General features: G+C 41.6%; 1 protein-coding gene across 1 annotated transcript; it reads left to right on the forward strand.

Annotated features, from left to right (window-relative positions):
- Nucleotides 1-447: 447 nt before the first annotated feature.
- Nucleotides 448-23,001, forward strand: LOC308150051 (scavenger receptor cysteine-rich domain-containing protein DMBT1-like; the record flags this gene model as incomplete). Its single annotated transcript, XM_080522920.1, has 10 exons — nucleotides 448-559; nucleotides 6,635-6,949; nucleotides 8,450-8,764; nucleotides 9,679-9,993; nucleotides 10,908-11,222; nucleotides 12,621-12,935; nucleotides 13,852-14,166; nucleotides 15,084-15,398; nucleotides 16,316-16,630; nucleotides 22,919-23,001. The coding sequence occupies 10 exons, from the start codon at nucleotides 448-450 to the stop codon at nucleotides 22,999-23,001; spliced, it is 2,715 nt and encodes a 904-aa protein (XP_080379046.1).
- Between the last annotated feature and the right edge of the window lie 1,890 nt (nucleotides 23,002-24,891).

The following is a 24,891-nucleotide window of genomic DNA, read 5'->3' on the forward strand; positions in this document are numbered from 1 at the left end:
TGTACTAGTTAAGTTCATCTCTGTTAAAGGCTAAGATATTTACACCGTTGCTTTTTGGTGGCAGATCAACTACATTGTGGTCAGGAACATTATTTGAGAAACACTGATCTGGTTGCAATTATCCTGCTACTGCTGTTTTTTGTTGTTGCACACACAAAAACTAAGACTTAATAGATGAAGATAATTTGCACAGAATAATTAAAATGCCTATTTTATCCATTTATATTTTTGTTTGTATTATTAGCTGCTCCCCAGGTCAGACTGGTCGATGGCAATAACAACTGCTCTGGGAGAGTAGAAGTATTTTTCGACAACCAGTGAGGCACAGTGTGTGATGATGGCTGGGACAGAAATGACGCCCAGGTGGTGTGTAGACAGCTGGGGTGTGGTCCTGCTGAGTCTGCGCCTGGCAGAGCCCACTTTCAACAGGGCAGCGGGCAGATCTGGATGGATGATGTTAGCTGTTCAGGCAGTGAGACGTCCCTCGCAGAGTGCAGACACAGTGGGTTCGGGACCCACAACTGTCGTCATCATGAAGATGCCAGTGTTGTCTGCTCAGGTAAGTAGGCTTCTGTAGTGTTCATTTCTCAGACACTAGTTCTCCCAGGGTTAGAGTTGGAAATGGGAGATGTAGACATTTAATCAGGAGCAGTATTTGTTGGTATGTGATGAGGGTGGGGTCATGATTTACAAATATTTATATGAACACTCAAAACAGGGAGATTTGTGATTGAAATATCAAAATTAATATCTGAATTGTCGCCGAATCCTTTATTCAACCATGACCACGACCCTTGAACCTACAACAGTCCCAGACCTGATGACGTTGACTGATTTGACAATTGTACAACCACATATCTGATCGAGCCAGCTGTACCTCAAGCATGACTGTTGTGTAACTTGCTGTAAAGTAGTTGACTAGCTTCAGTATGAACTCACATTCCCATAATGCATGTTGCCCCAGGAGCCCCAATTGTATGATCTCAGCTCACGTTATGCCATTGCCAAGCACAAACTGACAATGACAACACACATAGCGGAGCAGCCGATCTCACACAAACATCAACAGGCACCAGTTTAGACAGCCTTGTCTGATCACTAGACCAGGACACTCCCATTAGTCCTGAGGTGGGTCAGATTGATAAGCATATCTTTCATCACATATAATAAATCTGGCAAGGATAGATTTTCTCTTTGTGTCTAAAGACTTATTCCAAAATATTCAAAACGCTTTTTATATACCAGTTACATGGTCCGATCACAAACCTATATGCTGTTCGGTTTTCATAAGGGTTCAACCCGCCAGAGCTCCCAGATGGCGATTCAATTCCTCGCTCTTGCGTGATGAAACATACAAATCTCAATTTGAGAACAACTTAAATTCGTTTTTAGGGTTCAATAAGAACTCGGTATCTGACCCGAGAATTTTGTGGGAGGCAGTGAAGGGCTTTATTAGAAGTAATACCACCCTATATGCATCAACCCAAAAAAAGGAACGTACAGCTAAACTGGAAGCGCTTGAAATGAAATATGCTTCTCTGGATGCTACTCTACAATGCTGCTATAGCGATGCTGCTGCTTTAGAAAAAGTATTAATTAAAAAAGAAATTAACTCTCTTTTAAGACGCCGCTCTGAATTTCTCATGCACAGGACAAGGCAGAATTACTATTTTCACTCTGCCAGACCCAGCCACCTGCTAGCTATGAGACTTCGAGCTAATGAAAATTTTGCTGACATTTTCAGCGTTAAATCCATAGATGGCACTGTTCTGACCGATCCCAAGAGCGTCAACGCAGCTTTTGTCTCTTTTTACAAGCAGCTGTACAGCTCAGAGATTGGCTTTGATAAAGCTGCATGTGAAAGCTTTCTGTCTAATGTCCATATGAAGCACATCACTGACAGTGAAACTGAAAGTTTAAATGCATCTATTACACAAGATGAATTGATGGAAGCAGCGTCAGATATGTGCAAGGGCAAATCGCCAGGTCCAGACGGCATTCCGCCAGAGTTCTACCTTACTTTTTGGTCCTTGCTTAGCCCTCTGCTCACAGAGATGATATTGCATTCAGTTAAAGAAGGCTCTTTCTCAAGAGATGTTAACACTGCTCTAATATCCTTGCTGCTTAAAAAAGACAAAGACCCAGCAGAATGTGCCAATTTACAGGCCTTTGTCCCTCCTGAATGTGGATCTTAAACTTTACGCCAAGGTGCTGGCGCGGCGCCTTCAGGGTCACATGACGGAACTAGTCCATTGCGATCAGACGGGTTTTATTAAATCCAGATTAGCCTCAGATAATGTAAGAAGGCTCCTACATATCATAGATGGTGCCCAAAATGTACTTACTCCAGCTGCAGTCCTTTCGCTGGATGCAATGAAGGCCTTCGATCGCTTAGAATGGCCCATTTTATGGGCAGTCCTAGGAGCAATGGGCTTCGGTACCCCTTTTATTGATATGATTAAGGTGTTATATACTAATCCAACAGCTATGGTAATCACAGGCAAGAACTGCTCCCCCCTCTTCCCTATATCTAGAGGCTCCAGGCAGGGCTGCCCATTGAGCCCACTGCTCTTTGTGCTCTCTCTAGAGCCGTTGGCGAAGACCATCCGTCAGTCACCCATGCTATCTCCGATCTCTATCAATGGAACACATCATCACATCTCTTTATATGCCGATGATATATTAGTCTATACGGATAATGCCATACAATGCATCCCACAAATTCTATCTATTCTCAAGCAATACGGTAAACTATCTGGCCTCAAAATAAACTGGCAGAAATCTGCTCTGCTACCTTTGAATCAAGCGATAACCAATGCCCATGCCCCTCTATCCATTCCAGTTGTCAAGAATTTTACATACTTGGGGATAGAGATTTTCCCTTTAACTCTTACAATAGCTAAACACAACTATGGTAACACATTAGACAAAATCATACTTGATCTGAATAGATGGTCCTCACTGCCTAATTCACTTCGCAGCCGAGTTTCAATAGTTAAGATGAACATTTTACCCAGAGTAATTTTTTTTAGCTCAATGCTACCTCTCCCTCCACCAACTCAGTACTGGAGTAAGCTAAAAACGGCTGTAACAAAATGTCTATGGCGAGGCAAACAACCGCGCATTAAGTTCTCTACAATGCAGCGAGACAGGACAGACGGCGGTCTCTCCCTTCCAATATTTAAACACTATTACTGGGCCTTTACACTTAGACCTCTGCTAACTTGGATACAACCTGAGGCATTGGTGTCATGGCGGGCCCTGGAGGAGAGTCTGGTGCGTCCTCACTCCCTCCAAGAGCTTTTGTACTCGAACATCCCCATCAATCACTGTCTCCGGAAATTTGGTCCCATAGTGTCCCAACTGATCTCGACATGGAGGGCAGTAGAGAAACTGAATGGTTGCCCCTTTGCATGGAATCCTTGCTCCCCATTGTTTAATAATGCCAGACTGCTGATTGGTGGCCATCCTATTCAGTTCTCTCGATGGAAAGAGAAAGGTGTCCAAACACTGGGAGACATCTACGGAAATGAGGGTTTACTAACTTTTCTAAAAAATGAGGAAATTAGGGTTTACATACTTTTTTGGGGGGCCTGGTTTCTAATCTCTATCGTTTTATTTCTAAACACGCTTACACACCCCTGGCTTTGGATACTATATGGAGGGCCGACATCCCAGACCTAGATTCAGCCTTTGATTGGGATAAGGTCTGGTCCAACATACTGTTTTTGATTGATTGAAATTGATTGATTGATTGATTGATTGATTGAAAACTTTATTAGAAGATTTGCAGAAGTAGGTACATGAAAGTACATATTACATACAAGGTCAACTAACAGGATAAAAACCCAAGAAAGCCACTGGCTTATTTCAATTGGGGTCCTTGATTCTCAATTCATCGTTACATGTAAGACAGACAACAACAACAACAACAAAAAACTAGTACTATCTACAAGATAATACAGACAAATAACTAGTACTATCTAAAAGATAAATATACATCCATCATGGGAAGAACAATACAACAAAACATTAGGTATGTACAGCGGGTAGGACAGGTGGGGACATACACCACAGGTGGGGGCGGGGGACAAAACACAAAGTATGTACAGTGTGTAGTTCGGGTCTTTTAATCTGATTTTTGATTTAGAGGGTCCAGTTACGGATTGCAGCCTCCTGTAAATGTTTTTTGAGAGTGGTTTTGAAGGTGGGCAGTGTTTTGCACTCCTTTAAGATTATAGGAAGGGCGTTCCACATTTTTACTGCATAGTTTGCAAACGAGTTTATCCCCTTGTTTGTGGTGCAACGCGGTTGAACGTGGTTCGTGGAGCTTCCTCTGGTATTGTATGTGTGGACGTTGTTCACTTTTTGGAAGTATGTTGACAGGTACTTGGGTGTCTTTGTGGTGTAGCGTATCTTGAAGACCAGGCCCAGTGCAAGCTGCTGCACTCTGTCAACTACTCGTAGCCAATCAAGGCTCAAAAAATGAGCAGCGGTTAGATGTGTCCTAGGGTTGAGGCCTAGCAGAAGCCTAACCAGTTTATTTTGGGCTGTCTGGAGTCTTGTTTTATGGGCCTTTGTGGTTCTATAGTACCATGATGTTACGGCATAGTCGAAGTGACATTGAATGAGAGCTCCTGATAGGGTCCTCAGTGTGTTTTTACTGACAAGTGAGGATATCCTGTACAAGAATCTAGTTCTATGGTTCACTTTTTTGATTACTTTTGCTGCCATTTTATCTCCGGAAAGATTTGCCTCTAAGATGGAGCCCAGGTATGTAATATCCTCTTTTCTTGTGATATTAATGTTACCCACTTTTATTTTAAAATGTTCAGCCTTTCTGAGTTTAGATGGGGATCCGTATAGGATGGTTTCAGTTTTACCTAGGTGTATTGATAGTTTATTGTCAGCTAGCCAGATGCAGATTCTACTCAGTTCAGTGCTTAGCGCTTTTTCCACCTGCAATATGTCCCTGTCAGAGACCAGCAGAGCCGAGTCATCCGCGAACAGGAACAAATTGCAATCACATGCTGATGACATGTCATTCACATATATTAGGAACAGTAAAGGTCCCAATATGCTTCCTTGTGGAACGCCGCAGGTCACTGGGAGGGGGGGGGACAGTGTTCCGTTCACACTAACCACCTGTTCCCTCCCCTCTAAGTAGGATTGCATCCAGCTCACCGATGTTCTATCGAACCCAATTGCTTTCAGTTTATCTAACAATATGTGGTGATCTACTGTGTCGAAGGCCTTCTGGAGGTCCAGCATGACCATGCCGCAGTACTTGCCCGAGTCCACCTCATGGTTGATGTGGTCGTTCAAATAGAGAAGGCATGTGTCAGTGGAATGGGATGTTCTGAATCCTGATTGAAATTCATACATCAGATTTTTTTCGGTAAGGTACCTATCAACCTGTTCATAAACTATTTTTTCCATAAGTTTCGAGATGGAATTAAGAATAGAAACAGGTCGGTAGTTGCCTGGGTCTAATTTGCTTCCTTTTTTATACAGTGGGGTTACCCTTGCTATTTTAAAGTCAAGGGGGACGTGTCCCTGTTCTAGATGTTAGCATCTAGAAATCCTGACCACCAGCAAATTCATTACAACTTCATACATAGAGTTTACCTGACACCCAATAAACTTTGCTTAATGAAAATTAACACACACCCTACTTGCACCTTGTGCGCTAACAAGGCCTATGGCACCTACATGCACATGGTCTGGGAGTGTCCTCCAGTGGCTAGTTTCTGGGAGATGGTGGCCTCTAACCTCTCTGAGCTATTTGAGACTAATGTGCCTTACTCCCCCATTGCACTTATCTTAAACAATCTATCCAATGTGGGCCTACCTCTGATCAAGAAGCGAGGCTTACTAGCCGGAATTAAAGCCGCTAAAAAGTTAATTGCCACACATTGGAAGCCTCCCCATACACTTTCTCGGAGAGTCTGGGTCCTAACTTACCTAGACATAGTCTACTTAGAGCTATCAACAGCCCGGATGCACGGGGCAAAACAGCCAATACTGGAGATGTGGAACTCAATTTCGTTGAGCCTCAAAAGCTTAGTATAACCACTTGATGTAGCGGATAGCCTGGATCCCGGGTGGGGGGGTGGGGGAGTGGGAGGTCGTCATTTTAATTTCGTTGTGTTTTATTTTTTGGTTCTTGTTTTATTTTACTGTGCCGTGTTGTATGTGTCGTTATTGTTTATAATATACCTGTCTTGTTGTCGAGTTGTTTAAAAATAAAAAAGTTGATCACAAAAAATAAATAAATAAATCTGGCAACGTGTATATCTGAGATTTAAAATTAAATTAAATACCTAATTTCCTATCCCAAACTTGAAGATTTAATTGAAATATTTCTCTTCATGAGCTAAATATGTATTAATGTAATGCATATGTATGATTTAAATTAAGTATATTAATGTTTTCTTAAATATTTATTTTTCTTAATGATTTATTTTTCCTAAAGATTTATTTTCTTAAAGATTTATTTTGCACTACAGGTATAACATATACTCATATATTTGTATAACATATTTAGATATCATTGCCATATTTAAAAGGATAGGTTACCCACATAACAAAATAACATACTTGGTTCCTTTCTGTTGTTTGTTTGTATTATTAGCTGCTCCCCAGGTCAGACTGGTCGATGGCAATAACAACTGCTCTGGAAGAGTAGAAGTCTTTTTCGACAACCAGTGGGGCACAGTGTGTGATGATGGCTGGGACAGAAATGATGCCCAGGTGGTGTGTAGACAGCTGGGGTGTGGTCCTGCTGAGTCTGCGCTTGGCAGTGCCCACTTTCAACAGGGCAGTGGGCAGATCTGGATGGATGATGTTAGCTGTTCAGGCAGTGAGACGTCCCTCGCAGAGTGCAGACACAGTGGGTTTGGGACCCACAACTGTGCTCATCATGAAGATGCCAGTGTTGTCTGCTCAGGTAAGTAGGCTTCTGTAGTGTTCATCTCTCAGGCACTAGTTCTCCCAGGGTTAGAGTTGGAAATGGGAGGTGGAGACATTTGATCAGGAGCAGTATTTGTAGGTATGTGATGGGGGTGGGGTCATGCTTTACCAATATGTATATGAACACTCAAAACAGAGAGAGATTTTGTGTTTGAAATATCAAAATTAATATCTGAGTTATCCCTAATCCTGTATTCAATCAGGACCTCGTAAAACTGAACCTACAACAGTCCCATACCTGATAACGTTGACTGATTTGACAATTGTACAACCACATACGTGAACGAGCCAGCTATACCTCAAGCATGACTGTTGTGTAACTTGCTGTAAAGTAGTTGGCTAGTTTCAGTATGAACTCACATTCCCATAATGCATGTTGCCCCAGGAGCCCCAATTGTATGATCTCAGCTCACGTTATGCCATTGCCAAGCACAAACTGACAATGACAACACACATAGCGGAGCAACCGATCTCACACAAACGTCAACAGGCACCAGTTTAGACGGCCTTGTCTGATCACTAGACCAGGACACTCCCATTTGTCCTGAGGTGGGTCAGATTGATAAGCATATCTTTCATCACATATAATAAATCTGGCAACGTGTATATCTGAGATTTACATTTAAATTAAATACTTAATTTCCTATCGCAAACTTGAAGATTTTACTTCAATATTTATCTTTGAGCTAAATATGTATTTCTGTAATCCAGATTTATGATTTAAATTAAGTATATTAATTTGTTGTTAAATATTGTTTTTGTTATGCACACCTTGAAACTGGAAAAGCCAAATGTGGTGGAACCCCAGAGAAACAGAGACAGAGGCCAGGAGAATATATAATGATTTATTATGGATGATATAAACAAAGAAATAGGCCCTACACTAACTAGTGGAAAAACAAACATAAGGTGTGATGCAGGCGATAGTTATGGGGTGTGTAATTATACTATGTGTGTGTGCGTGTATGAGGTCAGGGGTGTTGTATTATGTGCTGCGATACTACCCTAGTGAGCAAAGTCCGAGATCCTTTTCGGGCCAGGGAGAGTGATCCATGAGAGAGTAGTCCAGAGGGGAGTCCAGGGGTCGAGCCAGGGAGGGAAATCCAGATGAGAGTAGTCAGAGGGGGTCCATACAGAAAGTTATGTCCAAGCGTTGGATCTCCGTCTGTAGCAGGGTTAAGTAGGCGGCTGTCCAGGTGGTGATTGGGACAGCTGGGCTGAAACGTAATAGCCCACACCTGCTGCAAACAGAGCCAGAGATCCGGCCCACTCAATCCGGCCGGGAGGGGGCGCCAGAACGAGGCTCACGGGGGCGTGTCAGATTAGGAGGCACAACAGTTTTTGCACTACAGATATAAAATATAATAATATTTTTGTATCACATGTTTGGATATCATTTCCATATTTAAAAGGATAGGTTACCCACATAACAAAATAACATACTTGGTTCCTTTCTGTTGTTTGTTTGTATTATTAGCTGCTCCCCAGGTCAGACTGGTCGATGGCAATAACAACTGCTCTGGAAGAGTAGAAGTCTTTTTCGACAACCAGTGGGGCACAGTGTGTGATGATGGCTGGGACAGAAATGATGCCCAGGTGGTGTGTAGACAGCTGGGGTGTGGTCCTGCTGAGTCTGCGCCTGGCAGTGCCCACTTTCAACAGGGCAGCGGGCAGATCTGGATGGATGATGTTAGCTGTTCAGGCAGTGAGACGTCCCTCGCAGAGTGCAGACACAGTGGGTTTGGGACCCACAACTGTGCTCATCATGAAGATGCCAGTGTTGTCTGCTCAGGTAAGTAGGCTTCTGTAGTGTTCATCTCTCAGGCACTAGTTCTCCCAGGGTTAGAGTTGGAAATGGGAGGTGGAGAAATTTGATCAGGAGCAGAATTTTAAGGTATGTGATGGGGGTGGGTTCATGATTTACCAATATTTATATGAACACTCAAAACAGGGAGATTTGTGATTTAAATATCAAAATTAATATCTTAATTGTCGCCTAATCCTTTATTCAACCACGACCACGACCCTTGAACCTACAACAGTCCCATACCTGATGACGTTGACAGATTTGACAATTGTACAACCCCAATACCTAGAGAAGCCAGCTATATCTCAGGCATTACTGTTGTGTAACTTGCTGTAAAGTAGTTGGCTAGCTTCACAATGAACTCACATTCCCATAATGCATGTTGCCCCAGGAGCCTCAATTGTATGATCTCAGCTCACGTTATGCCATTGCCAAGCACAAACTGACAATGACAACACACATAGCGGAGCAGTCGATCTCACACAAACATCAACAGGCACCAGTTTAGACGGCCTTGTCTGATCACTAGACCAGACACTCCCATTTGTCCTGAGGTGGGTCAGATTGATAAGCATATCTTTCATCAGATATAATAAATCGGCCAAAGTGTTTATCTGAGATTTACATTTAAATTAAATACTTAATTTCCTATCGCAAACTTGAAGATTTTACTTAAATATTTATCTTTGAGCTAAACATTTATTTCTGTAATCCAGATTTATGATTTGAATTAAGTATATTAATTTGTTGTTAAATATTGTTTTTGCACTACAGATATAAAATATAATAATATTTTGGTGTCACATATTTAGATATCATTTCCATATTTAAAAGGATAGGTTACCCACATAACAAAATAACATACTTGGTTCCTTTCTGTTGTTTGTTTGTATTATTAGCTGCTCCCCAGGTCAGACTGGTCGATGGCAATAACAACTGCTCTGGAAGAGTAGAAGTCTTTTTCGACAACCAGTGGGGCACAGTGTGTGATGATGGCTGGGGCAGAAATGATGCCCAGGTGGTGTGTAGACAGCTGGGGTGTGGTCCTGCTGAGTCTGCGCCTGGCAGTACCCACTTTCAACAGGGCAGCGGGCAGATCTGGATGGATGATGTTAGCTGTTCAGGCAGTGAGACGTCCCTCGCAGAGTGCAGACACAGTGGGTTTGGGACCCACAACTGTGCTCATCATGAAGATGCCAGTGTTGTCTGCTCAGGTAAGTAGGCTTCTGTAGTGTTCATCTCTCAAGCACTAGTTCTCCCAGGGTTAGAGTTGGAAATGGGAGGTGGAGAAATTTGATCAGGAGCAGAATTTTAAGGTATGTGATGGGGGTGGGTTCATGATTTACCAATATTTATATGAACACTCAAAACAGGGAGATTTGTGATTTAAATATCAAAATTAATATCTGAATTGTCGCCTAATCCTTTATTCAACCACGACCACGACCCTTGAACCTACAACAGTCCCATACCTGATGACGTTGACAGATTTGACAATTGTACAACCACAATACCTAGAGAAGCCAGCTATATCTCAGGCATTACTGTTGTGTAACTTGCTGTAAAGTAGTTGGCTAGCTTCACAATGAACTCACATTCCCATAATGCATGTTGCCCCAGGAGCCTCAATTGTATGATCTCAGCTCACGTTATGCCATTGCCAAGCACAAACTGACAATGACAACACACATAGCGGAGCAGCCGATCTCACACAAACATCAACAGGCACCAGTTTAGACGGCCTTGTCTGATCACTAGACCAGACACTCCCATTTGTCCTGAGGTGGGTCAGATTGATAAGCATATCTTTCATCAGATATAATAAATTGGCCAAAGTGTTTATCTGAGATTTACATTTAAATTAAATACTTAATTTCCTATCGCAAACTTGAAGATTTTACTTCAATATTTATCTTTGAGCTAAATATTTATTTCTGTAATCCAGATTTATGATTTGAATTAAGTATATTAATTTGTTGTTAAATATTGTTTTTGCACTACAGATATAAAATATAATAATATTTTGGTGTCACATATTTAGATATCATTTCCATATTTAAAAAGATAGGTTACCCACATAACAAAATAACATACTTGGTTCCTTTCTGTTGTTTGTTTGTATTATTAGCTGCTCCCCAGGTCAGACTGGTCGATGGCAATAACAACTGCTCTGGGAGAGTAGAAGTCTTTTTCGACAACCAGTGGGGCACAGTGTGTGATGATGGCTGGGACAGAAATGATGCCCAGGTGGTGTGTAGACAGCTGGGGTGTGGTCCTGCTGCGTCTGCGCCTGGCAGTGCCCACTTTCAACAGGGCAGCGGGCAGATCTGGATGGATGATGTTAGCTGTTCAGGCAGTGAGACGTCCCTCGCAGAGTGCAGACACAGTGGGTTTGGGACCCACAACTGTGGTCACCATGAAGATGCCAGTGTTGTCTGCTCAGGTAAGTAGGCTTCTGTAGTGTTCATCTCTCAAGCACTAGTTCTCCCAGGGTTAGAGTTGGAAATGGGAGGTGGAGAAATTTGATCAGGAGCAGAATTTGTAGGTATGTGATGGGGGTGGGGTCATGCTTTACCAATATGTATATGAACACTCAAAACAGAGAGAGATTTTGTGTTTGAAATATCAAAATTAATATCTGAGTTATCCCTAATCCTGTATTCAATCAGGACCTCGTAAAACTGAACCTACAACAGTCCCATACCTGATAACGTTGACTGATTTGACAATTGTACAACCACATACGTGAACGAGCCAGCTATACCTCAAGCATGACTGTTGTGTAACTTGCTGTAAAGTAGTTGGCTAGTTTCAGTAGGATGATGTTAGCTGTTCAGGCAGTGAGACGTCCCTCGCAGAGTGCAGACACAGTGGGTTTGGGACCCACAACTGTGCTCATCATGAAGATGCCAGTGTTGTCTGCTCAGGTAAGTAGGCTTCTGTAGTGTTCATCTCTCAGGCACTAGTTCTCCCAGGGTTAGAGTTGGAAATGGGAGGTGGAGAAATTTGATCAGGAGCAGAATTTTAAGGTATGTGATGGGGGTGGGTTCATGATTTACCAATATTTATATGAACACTCAAAACAGGGAGATTTGTGATTTAAATATCAAAATTAATATCTGAATTGTCGCCTAATCCTTTATTCAACCACGACCACGACCCTTGAACCTACAACAGTCCCATACCTGATGACGTTGACTGATTTGACAATTGTACAACCACAATACCTAGAGAAGCCAGCTATATCTCAGGCATTACTGTTGTGTAACTTGCTGTAAAGTAGTTGGCTAGCTTCACAATGAACTCACATTCCCATAATGCATGTTGCCCCAGGAGCCTCAATTGTATGATCTCAGCTCACGTTATGCCATTGCCAAGCACAAACTGACAATGACAACACACATAGCGGAGCAGCCGATCTCTTACAAACATCAACAGGCACCAGTTTAGACGGCCTTGTCTGATCACTAGACCAGACACTCCCATTTGTCCTGAGGTGGGTCAGATTGATAAGCATATCTTTCATCAGATATAATAAATCGGCCAAAGTGTTTATCTGAGATTTACATTTAAATTAAATACTTAATTTCCTATCGCAAACTTGAAGATTTTACTTAAATATTTATCTTTGAGCTAAATATTTATTTCTGTAATCCAGATTTATGATTTGAATTAAGTATATTAATTTGTTGTTAAATATTGTTTTTGCACTACAGATATAAAATATAATAATATTTTGGTGTCACATATTTAGATATCATTTCCATATTTAAAAGGATAGGTTACCCACATAACAAAATAACATACTTGGTTCCTTTCTGTTGTTTGTTTGTATTATTAGCTGGTGCCCAGGTCAGACTGGTCGATGGCAATAACAACTGCTCTGGGAGAGTAGAAGTATTTTTCGACAACCAGTGGGGCACAGTGTGTGATGATGGCTGGGACAGAAATGATGCCCAGGTGGTGTGTAGACAGCTGCGGTGTGGTCCTGCTGCGTCTGCGCCTGGCAGTGCCCACTTTCAACAGGGCAGCGGGCAGATCTGGATGGATGATGTTAGCTGTTCAGGCAGTGAGACGTCCCTCGCAGAGTGCAGACACAGTGGGTTTGGGACCCACAACTGTGCTCATCATGAAGATGCCAGTGTTGTCTGCTCAGGTAAGTAGGCTTCTGTAGTGTTCATCTCTCAGGCACTAGTTCTCCCAGGGTTAGAGTTGGAAATGGGAGGTGGAGACATTTGATCATGAGCAGTGTTTGTAGGTTTGTGATGGTGGTGGGGTCATGCTTTACCAATATGTATAAGAACACTCAAAACAGAGAGAGATTTTGTGTTTGAAATATCAAAATTAATATCTGAGTTATCCCTAATCCTGTATTCAATCAGGACCTCGTAAAACTGAACCTACAACAGTCCCATACCTGATAACGTTGACTGATTTGACAATTGTACAACCACATACGTGAACGAGCCAGCTATACCTCAAGCATGACTGTTGTGTAACTTGCTGTAAAGTAGTTGGCTAGTTTCAGTATGAACTCACATTCCCATAATGCATGTTGCCCCAGGAGCCCCAATTGTATGATCTCAGCTCTCGTTATGCCATTGCCAAGCACAAACTGACAATAACAACACACATAGCGGAGCAACCGATCTCACACAAACGTCAACAGGCACCAGTTTAGACGGCCTTGTCTGATCACTAGACCAGGACACTCCCATTAGTCCTGAGGTGGGTCAGATTGATAAGCATATCTTTCATCACATATAATAAATCTGGCAACGTGTATATCTGAGATTTTCATTTAAATTAAATACTTAATTTCCTATCGCAAACTTGAAGATTTTACTTCAATATTTATCTTTGAGCTAAATATGTATTTCTGTAATCCAGATTTATGATTTAAATTAAGTATATTAATTTGTTGTTAAATATTGTTTTGCACTACAGATATAAAATATAATAATATTTTTGTATCACATGTTTGGATATCATTTCCATATTTAAAAGGATAGGTTACCCACATAACAAAATAACATACTTGGTTCCTTTCTGTTGTTTGTTTGTATTATTAGCTGCTCCCCAGGTCAGACTGGTCGATGGCAATAACAACTGCTCTGGAAGAGTAGAAGTCTTTTTCGACAACCAGTGGGGCACAGTGTGTGATGATGGCTGGGACAGAAATGATGCCCAGGTGGTGTGTAGACAGCTGGGGTGTGGTCCTGCTGAGTCTGCGCCTGGCAGTGCCCACTTTCAACAGGGCAGCGGGCAGATCTGGATGGATGATGTTAGCTGTTCAGGCAGTGAGACGTCCCTCGCAGAGTGCAGACACAGTGGGTTTGCGAACCACAACTGTGGTCACCATGAAGATGCCAGTGTTGTCTGCTCAGGTAAGTAGGCTTCTGTAGTGTTCATCTCTCAGGCACTAGTTCTCCCAGGGTTAGAGTTGGAAATGGGAGGTGGAGAAATTTGATCATGAGCAGTGTTTGTAGGTTTGTGATGGGGGTGGGGTCATGCTTTACCAATATGTATATGAACACTCAAAACAGAGAGAGATTTTGTGTTTGAAATATCAAAATTAATATCTGAGTTATCCCTAATCCTGTATTCAATCAGGACCTCGTAAAACTGAACCTACAACAGTCCCATACCTGATAACGTTGACTGATTTGACAATTGTACAACCACATACGTGAACGAGCCAGCTATACCTCAAGCATGACTGTTGTTTAACTTGCTGTAAAGTAGTTGGCTAGTTTCAGTATGAACTCACATTCCCATAATGCATGTTGCCCCAGGAGCCCCAGTTGTATGATCTCAGCTCACGTTATGCCATTGCCAAGCACAAACTGACAATGACAACACACATAGCGGAGCAACCGATCTCACACAAACGTCAACAGGCACCAGTTTAGACGGCCTTGTCTGATCACTAGACCAGGACACTCCCATTAGTCCTGAGGTGGGTCAGATTGATAAGCATATCTTTCATCACATATAATAAATCTGGCAACGTGTATATCTGAGATTTACATTTAAATTAAATACTTAATTTCCTATCGCAAACTTGAAGATTTTACTTCAATATTTATCTTTGAGCTAAATATGTATTTCTGTAATCCAGATTTATGATTTAAATTAAGTATATTAATTTGTTGTTAAATATTGTTTTTGCACTACAGATATAAAATATAATAATATTTTTGTATCACATGTTTGGATATCATTTCCATATTTAAAAGGATAGGTTACCCACATAACAAAATAACATACTTGGTTCCTTTCTGTTGTTTGTTTGTATTATTAGCTGCTCCCCAGGTCAGACTGGTCGATGGCAATAACAACTGCTCTGGAAGAGTAGAAGTCTTTTTCGACAACCAGTGGGGCACAGTGTGTGATGATGGCTGGGACAGAAATGATGCCCAGGTGGTGTGTAGACAGCTGGGGTGTGGTCCTGCTGAGTCTGCGCCTGGCAGTGCCCACTTTCAACAGGGCAGCGGGCAGATCTGGATGGATGATGTTAGCTGTTCAGGCAGTGAGACGTCCCTCGCAGAGTGCAGACACAGTGGGTTTGGGACCCACAACTGTGGTCATCATGAAGATGCCAGTGTTGTCTGCTCAGGTAAGTAGGCTTCTGTAGTGTTCATCTCTCAGGCACTAGTTCTCCCAGGGTTAGAGTTGGAAATGGGAGGTGGAGACATTTGATCAGGAGCAGTATTTGTAGGTATGTGATGGGGGTGGGGTCATGCTTTACCAATATGTATATGAACACTCAAAACAGAGAGAGATTTTGTGTTTGAAATATCAAAATTAATATCTGAGTTATCCCTAATCCTGTATTCAATCAGGACCTCGTAAAACTGAACCTACAACAGTCCCATACCTGATAACGTTGACTGATTTGACAATTGTACAACCACATACGTGAACGAGCCAGCTATACCTCAAGCATGACTGTTGTTTAACTTGCTGTAAAGTAGTTGGCTAGTTTCAGTATGAACTCACATTCCCATAATGCATGTTGCCCCAGGAGCCCCAATTGTATGATCTCAGCTCACGTTATGCCATTGCCAAGCACTAACTGACAATGACAACACACATAGCGGAGCAACCGATCTCACACAAACGTCAACAGGCACCAGTTTAGACGGCCTTGTCTGATCACTAGACCAGGACACTCCCATTAGTCCTGAGGTGGGTCAGATTGATAAGCATATCTTTCATCACATATAATAAATCGGCCAAAGTGTTTATCTGAGATTTACATTTAAATTAAATACTTAATTTCCTATCGCAAACTTGAAGATTTTACTTCAATATTTATCTTTGAGCTAAATATTTATTTCTGTAATCCAGATTTATGATTTAAATTAAGTATATTAATTTGTTGTTAAATATTGTTTTTGCACTACAGATATAAAATATAATAATATTTTGGTGTCACATATTTAGATATCATTTCCATATTTAAAAGGATAGGTTACCCACATAACAAAATAACATACTTGGTTCCTTTCTGTTGTTTGTTTGTATTATTAGCTGCTCCCCAGGTCAGACTGGTCGATGGCAATAACAACTGCTCTGGGAGAGTAGAAGTCTTTTTCGACAACCAGTGGGGCACAGTGTGTGATGATGGCTGGGACAGAAATGATGCCCAGGTGGTGTGTAGACAGCTGGGGTGTGGTCCTGCTGAGTCTGCGCCTGGCAGTGCCCACTTTCAACAGGGCAGCGGGCAGATCTGGATGGATGATGTTAGCTGTTCAGGCAGTGAGACGTCCCTCGCAGAGTGCAGACACAGTGGGTTTGGGACCCACAACTGTGCTCATCATGAAGATGCCAGTGTTGTCTGCTCAGGTAAGTAGGCTTCTGTAGTGTTCATCTCTCAGGCACTAGTTCTCCCAGGGTTAGAGTTGGAAATGGGAGGTGGAGACATTTGATCAGGAGCAGAATTTTAAGGTATGTGATGGGGGTGGGTTCATGATTTACCAATATTTATATGAACATTCAAAACAGGGAGATTTGTGATTTAAATATCAAAATTAATATCTGAATTGTCGCCTAATCCTTTATTCAACCACGAACACGACCCTTGAACCTACAACAGTCCCATACCTGATGACGTTGACTGATTTGACAATTGTACAACCACAATACCTAGAGAAGCCAGCTATATCCAGGGTTCGAGTTATGTGGGAGCCAATGGGAGCTGAGCTCCCATAGAGATGGTCTGAGGCTCTCTGAGCTCCCATGAAGGCAGTAAAATCAAAAATCTGTGGGGGTCGCTAATAATACATTACCACAACTATTATTTGATCAAAATGTCAATGTAATGAATATTATTTAATTTATATTATAAATATTGTAAAATAAACACGTTTTTCAAAAGAACTACGCGCACCATTAATCTCCTGTGAATGACAGTATGCCTTTGACTGCCTGCACTTCACCACCAAGACACCATGGGGCGCAGTAGAATATTGTGCAACAGCAAAAGGTTGATTAATCAGCTGTGCGGTAAACCGTTGGAACACACAGTGCACAGCTGATTAATCAATTAAACCAATAGAGTGAGACACCAGTTGCCTTTCAGGAAGTAGTGAGATCGTGCACCTAGCCTATTATTGAGAAGCAAACATTCATTCATTAGCTATACAGGAGTATATACATACAGTAGCTACCATGCCGCCCAAAAAAAGGCCACTGCTGCCGACCGGGTCATCAAGCCTAGAAAATGTCGGGTTTTTATCAAAGAAACCTGCTATGACACCTAACGTTAGCCCTGCTGCTACTACTGTTACTACTACTGCTGCTACTACTGAGGACTCTGCTACCTACTGAAAACAGACCACTCAGCCTACTGAAAACAGACCACTCAGCCTACTGAAAACAGACCACTCAGCCTACTGAAAACAGACCACTCAGCCTACTGAAAACAGACCACTCAGCCTACTGAAAACAGACCACTCAGCCTACTGAAAACAGACCAGTCAGCCTACTGAAAACAGACCACTTTGGTCTATCTTGTCTCCGTAAAGGTAAGGTGGCTTTTACTTTTTACTAACCTAGTGTACTAACCTAATGTATTTTTCGCTCCTTCTGTATAGCAAAAATAACAAAATTATTGGCCGAGATACATGTGTGACTATCGCTTTTATAGCTGTTGTTTCATGTGGGGCTGTTGATGTGGTGAAATGAGTAGCCTGCAGCTGTAGCGTCAGGATATGTTGGGATTTGAGGATGAGGATGATGTTTCTGTACCGGTACCGTTTTTAAAGTATCGATTTGTCACCGGTATCGAATAAAACCCAAACTGTACCCAACCCTAACTATATGTTTACATGCCAACTAATTAGCTAATTCATTTCTTTCATTTAGAGCTGAGGGGAGCAACAGAGAGACGGACAACAGGACAGCAACAGAGAGACAGACAACAGGACAGCAACAGAGAGACAGACAACAGGACAGTAACAGAGAGACAACGGGAGAGGAGAGCAATAGAGACAGAACTGAATGCACTGAACTTTTTTTTATTCTTTGCATTATTAACACTGTTGTGTTATTGTGTTATTAAAGTGTTTAAGTGTTTTATGGTAAAGCATTATGAGTGGTGTGTGTGTGCAGGGTGCTCGTGAGTTGTATATTTTGGGGAGGGGGGAAGCTTGTGTATGGGGGCGGGGGGTCCTCACACAAAGGAGTAGCCTAGGGCCACTGACCACCTTAATCCGCTACTGCCTATAGCTAATTAAAACTTGTCAGTCCCATCGCTGTGTGGGCATGATTCGCGCGTGCATGAGAACATTTCGCACTGTTATTTTGGAGACCCCCACAGAGTTCAGCTTATAACTCGAACCCTGGCTATATCTCAGGCATTACTGTTGTGTAACTTGCTGTAAAGTAGTTGGCTAGCTTCACAATGAACTCACATTCCCATAATGCATGTTGCCCCAGGAGCCTCAATTGTATGATCTCAGCTCACGTTATGCCATTGCCAAGCACAAACTGACAATGACAACACACATAGCGGAGCAGCCGATCTCACACAAACATCAACAGGCACCAGTTTAGACGGCCTTGTCTGATCACTAGACCAGACACTCCCATTTGTCCTGAGGTGGGTCAGATTGATAAGCATATCTTTCATCAGATATAATAAATCGGCCAAAGTGTTTATCTGAGATTTACATTTAAATTAAATACTTAATTTCCTATCGCAAACTTGAAGATTTTACTTCAATATTTATCTTTGAGCTAAATATTTATTTCTGTAATCCAGATTTATGAAAGATTAGATTGGAAATGGGAGGTGGAGAAATGTGATCAGGAGCAGAATTTTAAGGTATGTGATGGGGGTGGGGTCATGCTTTAGCAATATTTATATGAACACTCAAAACAGAGAGAGATTTTGTTATTGAACACAAGATTCTGGAACTAACAGGGCAGGAGAAATCTATAGTTGTAGGGATGGCCTTTTTTATGCACGCACGCACGCACGCGCACACACACACACACACACACACACACACACACACACACACACACACCTCACAGGTGACATGCTGTATGTGCTGTTTGTCTTCTGGACCAGGTTGAGCTGACCCACTGAACATCCCCCAGCCTGCCAGGAAAACCTGAGAGGGGCTGAAACTGTGGACATCTAAAAAGACTTCTGAAAACATACCTTTTTACCCTCGCTTTTACTTAGGGTTCTTTTAGTCATTCAGTTATTTTAGCTCATCCCTTATCTCAGCTTTTATAATGTACCTTTAGGAAATGTACTGTTCTGTAATGTCCCTTTGCATTAGTCTCTCCAGTCCTCACTTGTTCTCTGCTTTTACTGTTTCAACTTACATGTTATACTGGCTGTTATACTTCTACCCTCTTATGGTTTGGTCTACTTGTCTTTTTATTATTCTAATATAATTGTGTTTTTATTAGTTTTCATTATTATTCCCTGTAAAGTGCATCTTGTTGCATCTGTGTATGGAATTTTAGTTGGGTCGTTTTCTGTCTGATTTATTTTTACACTTATTGCAAGTAATGGTTTCTGTACCATGGGTTATTGTATCTATTTAGTCCTTCCTTGTAAGAGATGTATATCTCATAAATTGGATTGAATGAATAAAGAATAAATAAATCATCGCAGATTAATTTGTGTCAGAGGGTGATTATATTCGCCTTCAGCAGCACAGCTATTTGCAACTGGAAAAGAAGATGATCTTGAGTGTCTTTAATATGGCAAAGATTTACCTCCAACGTGTCATAATCAGGAGACATGGTCTTCCTGTTTAGAGTTGCGTACGTGTCATCAGGGTGCGCCATATGTGGCAGTTTACCACAGGGAACCACGTGACTATCAGCTCCAACGTTTGTGTCCCCTGTGTTTCTCCTGGGGAGACTGACAGAGTGAGTTCTGTTGTCTCAGATCGACAGGCTCATGTAAAGATGATTTACATGGTACCCAATGGTTCTTATTACACTACTACTACTGCTACTACTACTACTACTATTACTATTACTATTACTACTACTACTACTACTACTACTACTACTACTACTACTACTACTACTACTACTACTACTACTACTACTACTACTACTACTACTACTATTACTACTACTACTATTACTATACTACTACTACTACTACTACTACTACTACTACTACTACTACTACTACTACTAATAATAATAATAATAATAATAATAATAATAATAATAATTAAAAATAAATAATAATAATAATAATAATAATAAACATCATAATCATTATCACTAATGATAATTTGATAATCATTATCAAGTAATGCAATGTGCAAACATTTACAGTTTTTTACGATTGCTAACTCACCATGTTCAATACTGAAACCACAGTTTCACAACTCTTCATACAGTCAGCAGAGCAGAAACCCATGTGAACAAAACTGTGACTCTTTCTCTGTGATTTGTGCATTGCTTTCATACAGAATGCATTCAATGACTACGTTCTCCAAATGCCATAACACTTCTCTCATTCAAACTCCCCCACTTGCAAAATACTATGTATTTGCAACGCATTTTTTCATTGCTAACATACTGTGTTCAAAACTCTGAAGAACACGTTCAAAACTGAATTATTTGGTGCAATTTTGCAGTAATCATATTCCTATGATATATGACAGAAAGCTCGCAATAAACTGTTTTTTTGCACAGTGTTTGAGTGTGCAGATGCTGTTATTTTGCACTCTATACTCGATACTCTTCAGTTCCAGCACCTCAGCAAAGTCTGATAAGGGATGAGCGGTGGTATTTTCACTATTTGCAGTAATCATATTGAAATGTCTAGAAAATATTAGCAGAATATATACAATGAAATGAAATAGACTAGATGCATTGCCAGGGAAGACATTAGATGTGACCAGATGCAGACCAGAGGGTGGACCAAAACCCTCAGGAGTGAGACATTTTTGGTGTGATTGCTATTGTATTGTAGCCCTGGAATTTCTGTTTTTCTTTTTTGTTTGAACTTTGCATCTTCCACTTTATTTTCCACTTTTCATTTTACACAGTAAATGTAGTGTACTTTGAAGTAAATGTACCGTAACTTACTTTCTGCAAAGATACTGAAAAAAAAGGATAAAACATAGAATAAAGGATAGAAGCAAATTGTGGCATTTCTGGTTCATTCTTGTTGCCTAATACTTTAAGTTGTACAGTCAACTATTCTGTCTATGATTACTATAGTATAAATCAAACAATTTTTATAATGAAATATTCATTCTTGTGAAAATCATTCAAACTATGTAGTGTTTTGTAAGTCAGAATGTTATGAATGACTGTGTATGCTTCTGAGTGAACATTGTTGACAGTGTGTGGTTGAACGAGCTTCTTTTGAGACATGAATGAAGTCATTGGCCAACATGAGTGTTACTAATGCAGACTGTATGAAGAGTTGTGAAACTGTGGCTTCAGTATTGAACACCGTGACTTAGCGACCGTAAAAAACTGTAATGGAGACATGTTTTTCATGCCTGACACAGAAGAGCTAATGCCTAGTCTAATGGTTTCTAATTTGTTGTTAAAAAGGATGCAAACTCATTGCATTTACTAGTCGAGTGAAATTCCTGGGCAGTGGGTGTTGGGGTATTTGTTAGTCTGTCATTATTGATATTATTGTTGATGATCTTAGAGAACAATTATTGTCTGGCGCTTCTTATTTCTAACACGACGGGTGAGGGAGGCGAAAGGGAGATGTTGATGCTTGGATCACAGTTAGGGTTAGGGTTAGGATTAAGGTTAGGGTTAGGGTTAGGAAAATGTGTTCTAGCTATGGTTAGGGTTAGGGTTAGGACCGAGAGCTGCGGTGTCCATAGCAACGCAGCGGGCAACGCGTACGTCATGCGGAAGTGGGCGTGGTTTCGTCTAAACCCCATTGCGATTCGGGTAGTCTCCTCCGGGCCTGGGGTGATAGGGCCTTTTCAGCCTCAGCTCCGTCCCCCTGGAACGCCCTCCCCAACCACATCAGATAGGCCAACACCCTGCCAACATTTAAACTGGCCCTCAAAACCAACCTTTTCAAGCTTGCCTTCACCAATTAACCGTCTCCCATTCCCAGGTGTCTCCAGCACTACCTTAATTAGGCCCCTATACTTTCTTTTATTTGTTTTATTTAATTTTGTATTACTACTCGATCTTTTCATTTTGTGAAGCTTCTTTGAGTGTCTGGAAAAGCGCTATGTAAGTCTAATGTATTATTATTATTATTATTATTATTATTATTATTATTATTATTATTATTATTATTATTATTATTGTGGTCAGGAACCTTATTTGAGAAACACTGATCTGGTTGCAATGCAGTTGTTTTGATTCAAGAATAATTGACGTTAGTTGTTGGCTCCACAGGTATTGTTGTTACCAGTTGTGAGGCTTGTCACCTCCATGCCACCTGTCTTGCCTCTCCTCTGGACAATGAGGTAGAAAGTGTACCTTCCTCACCCCCATCGGTCACCTGCACCTGTAAAGATGGTTTCTCTGTCATGCTACAACCGGTCAGCCTGCGAACGCGGTTCCTGCTGTCGCCAAGGTTACCGCTGGTCCTCTGCGGGGGGCTGCGTGGATGTTGACGAGTGTTCCCTCCCCGATCAGCCCTGTGCCCCCCCTCAGGTCTGCGAAAACACGCCTGGATCCTTCAACTGCCTGGTACCCCAAAAGGGCAGAACCCGGTGCTCCAACAGCCAAAACTCTGACTCTCGTTCTGTACTGTTCTTCTGTGGGAACACTCAGTGTCCTGCTGGCCAAGACTGCCTCAATGTCAGCGGCACCCTGCGTTGCGTCGACCCCTGCCAACACTACACCGCGCTGAATGACGCCTGGCGCGCCACTGACTTTAAAGTAGACCAGAGCAGACCCGTCACCAGGGCCCAGTCTTAAGGTGGGCCAATGAACTGCATGGGGGGGCACAATTATTATTAACTATTTTTGATAATGCAATATGCTATGGTATTCGTCATGCAACACTGACATGCATAGGAGGTGGCAGAGGCTAAATTGGACACGTAGCCTACTGATGAAGATTAGACCTAAAATTATCAGAATGCAGCAAATAACATAACACAGGCGAAGCTGGTTTATTACAAACCTGTCATCTATTTTCTGTGTTTTATTTTTTAAACCACCCCTTTATAGCATGGAGAAGCCAAGTTGTGCATTACAATGCACACAGGTCAATAATTGCCACCAAGCCATTGGGTGGCTAATCGGGAGGATCTGGAGTTTTCCCAGTGGGCCGGTCTGTTTTTGGGCCGGTCTGGGCCTGTGTTCAGTCGTGGTAGTACTTGCAAGCCGATACCGTTCTGGGCGGCTGGGCCGGTACCATTCTGGGCCGATGCCATATAAATATGAGGGGATGAAGAGGTCTGTACAGGGGGGTAGAGGGGATGAAGAGGTCTGTACAGGGGGGTAGAGGGGTTGAGGAGGTCTGTACAGGGGGGTAGAGGGGGTGAAGAGGTCTGTACAGGGGGGTAGAGGGGATGAAGAGGTCTGTACAGGGGGGTAGAGGGGTTGAGGAGGTCTGTACAGGGGGGTAGAGGGGGTGAAGAGGTCTGTACAGGGGGGTAGAGGGGTTGAGGAGGTCTGTACAGGGGGATAGAGGGGGTGAAGAGGTCTGTACAGGGGGGTAGATTCTCATGCTAAAATCGACTGTAAATCCAGATTTTAAAGTTTATATTCTTCCCCGTGGAGCATGCCCCCATAACCTGTGCCCCACCCAAAATGTTTAGCACCAGCCGCCACTGTTAAACATATATATGTTTATGTTATTGTAGATGTCGATGGGCAGCTTTCCAAGGGTGCATGGATTTACTGTAGAATAGCCTGTGTGGAACTAGCCAGCAACTTTTGATGGACTACAAAAGGCCGTGAGTTGTTTGTCTAACATGCAGGTGAATTGGCCCTTCTCAGATGTATTATTTTTGATATGTTGAAAATAAATAATTTATTAAATTAAATACTCAGTATCTAAGTATCAACCTTCTTAAAACAAGCCATAATTTAATTAATTTAAATGGTATCCTCCTGAACAGTCAGATCAAATATTACAGAAAATACTGAACTCAAATATACTTATTGGAAGAAAAATAACCCTAATAATATTTTTTTTTAAACTAATAATAATAATAATTATTAAGTATAACACCCCTCATGGTTGAAACTCACTTGATATGACGAGACGATAGTGGTGACCCTGTATATAATTATGGTCATATATATGAACGATCAGAATGGTGATAATCGATATTCAATCAGAGAATAAACCCTGTGTACTGTTGTTAAGCGTTTAATGGACGAAACTAGCTGTCAATAGATATTTGTAGACTATGTGACTAAACACAATTAGTTCTCATTTTGACCACATTTGTAACATTAATAGTACACACTTTATAGTCAACCAACCATACATTTTTTAAAGTCATGTTTGGTTTTAAGGAATTGCTTTATCATACAAGACATCATACAAGTCATTATACAATGAGCCGTGTAGCCTTAATCACAATCAGATCTCGGTCAAATACAGTACAGGCTACTTGAGCTGTGCTAAACGTAGTTAGTCCTAGTTAGTCCCTGGTCCAGACCAGCCC

Source organism: Nansenia antarctica (genome assembly GCF_963989245.1).
Source record: "Nansenia antarctica genome assembly, chromosome: 2".
In the NCBI taxonomy this organism is placed as follows: domain Eukaryota; kingdom Metazoa; phylum Chordata; class Actinopteri; order Argentiniformes; family Microstomatidae; genus Nansenia; species Nansenia antarctica.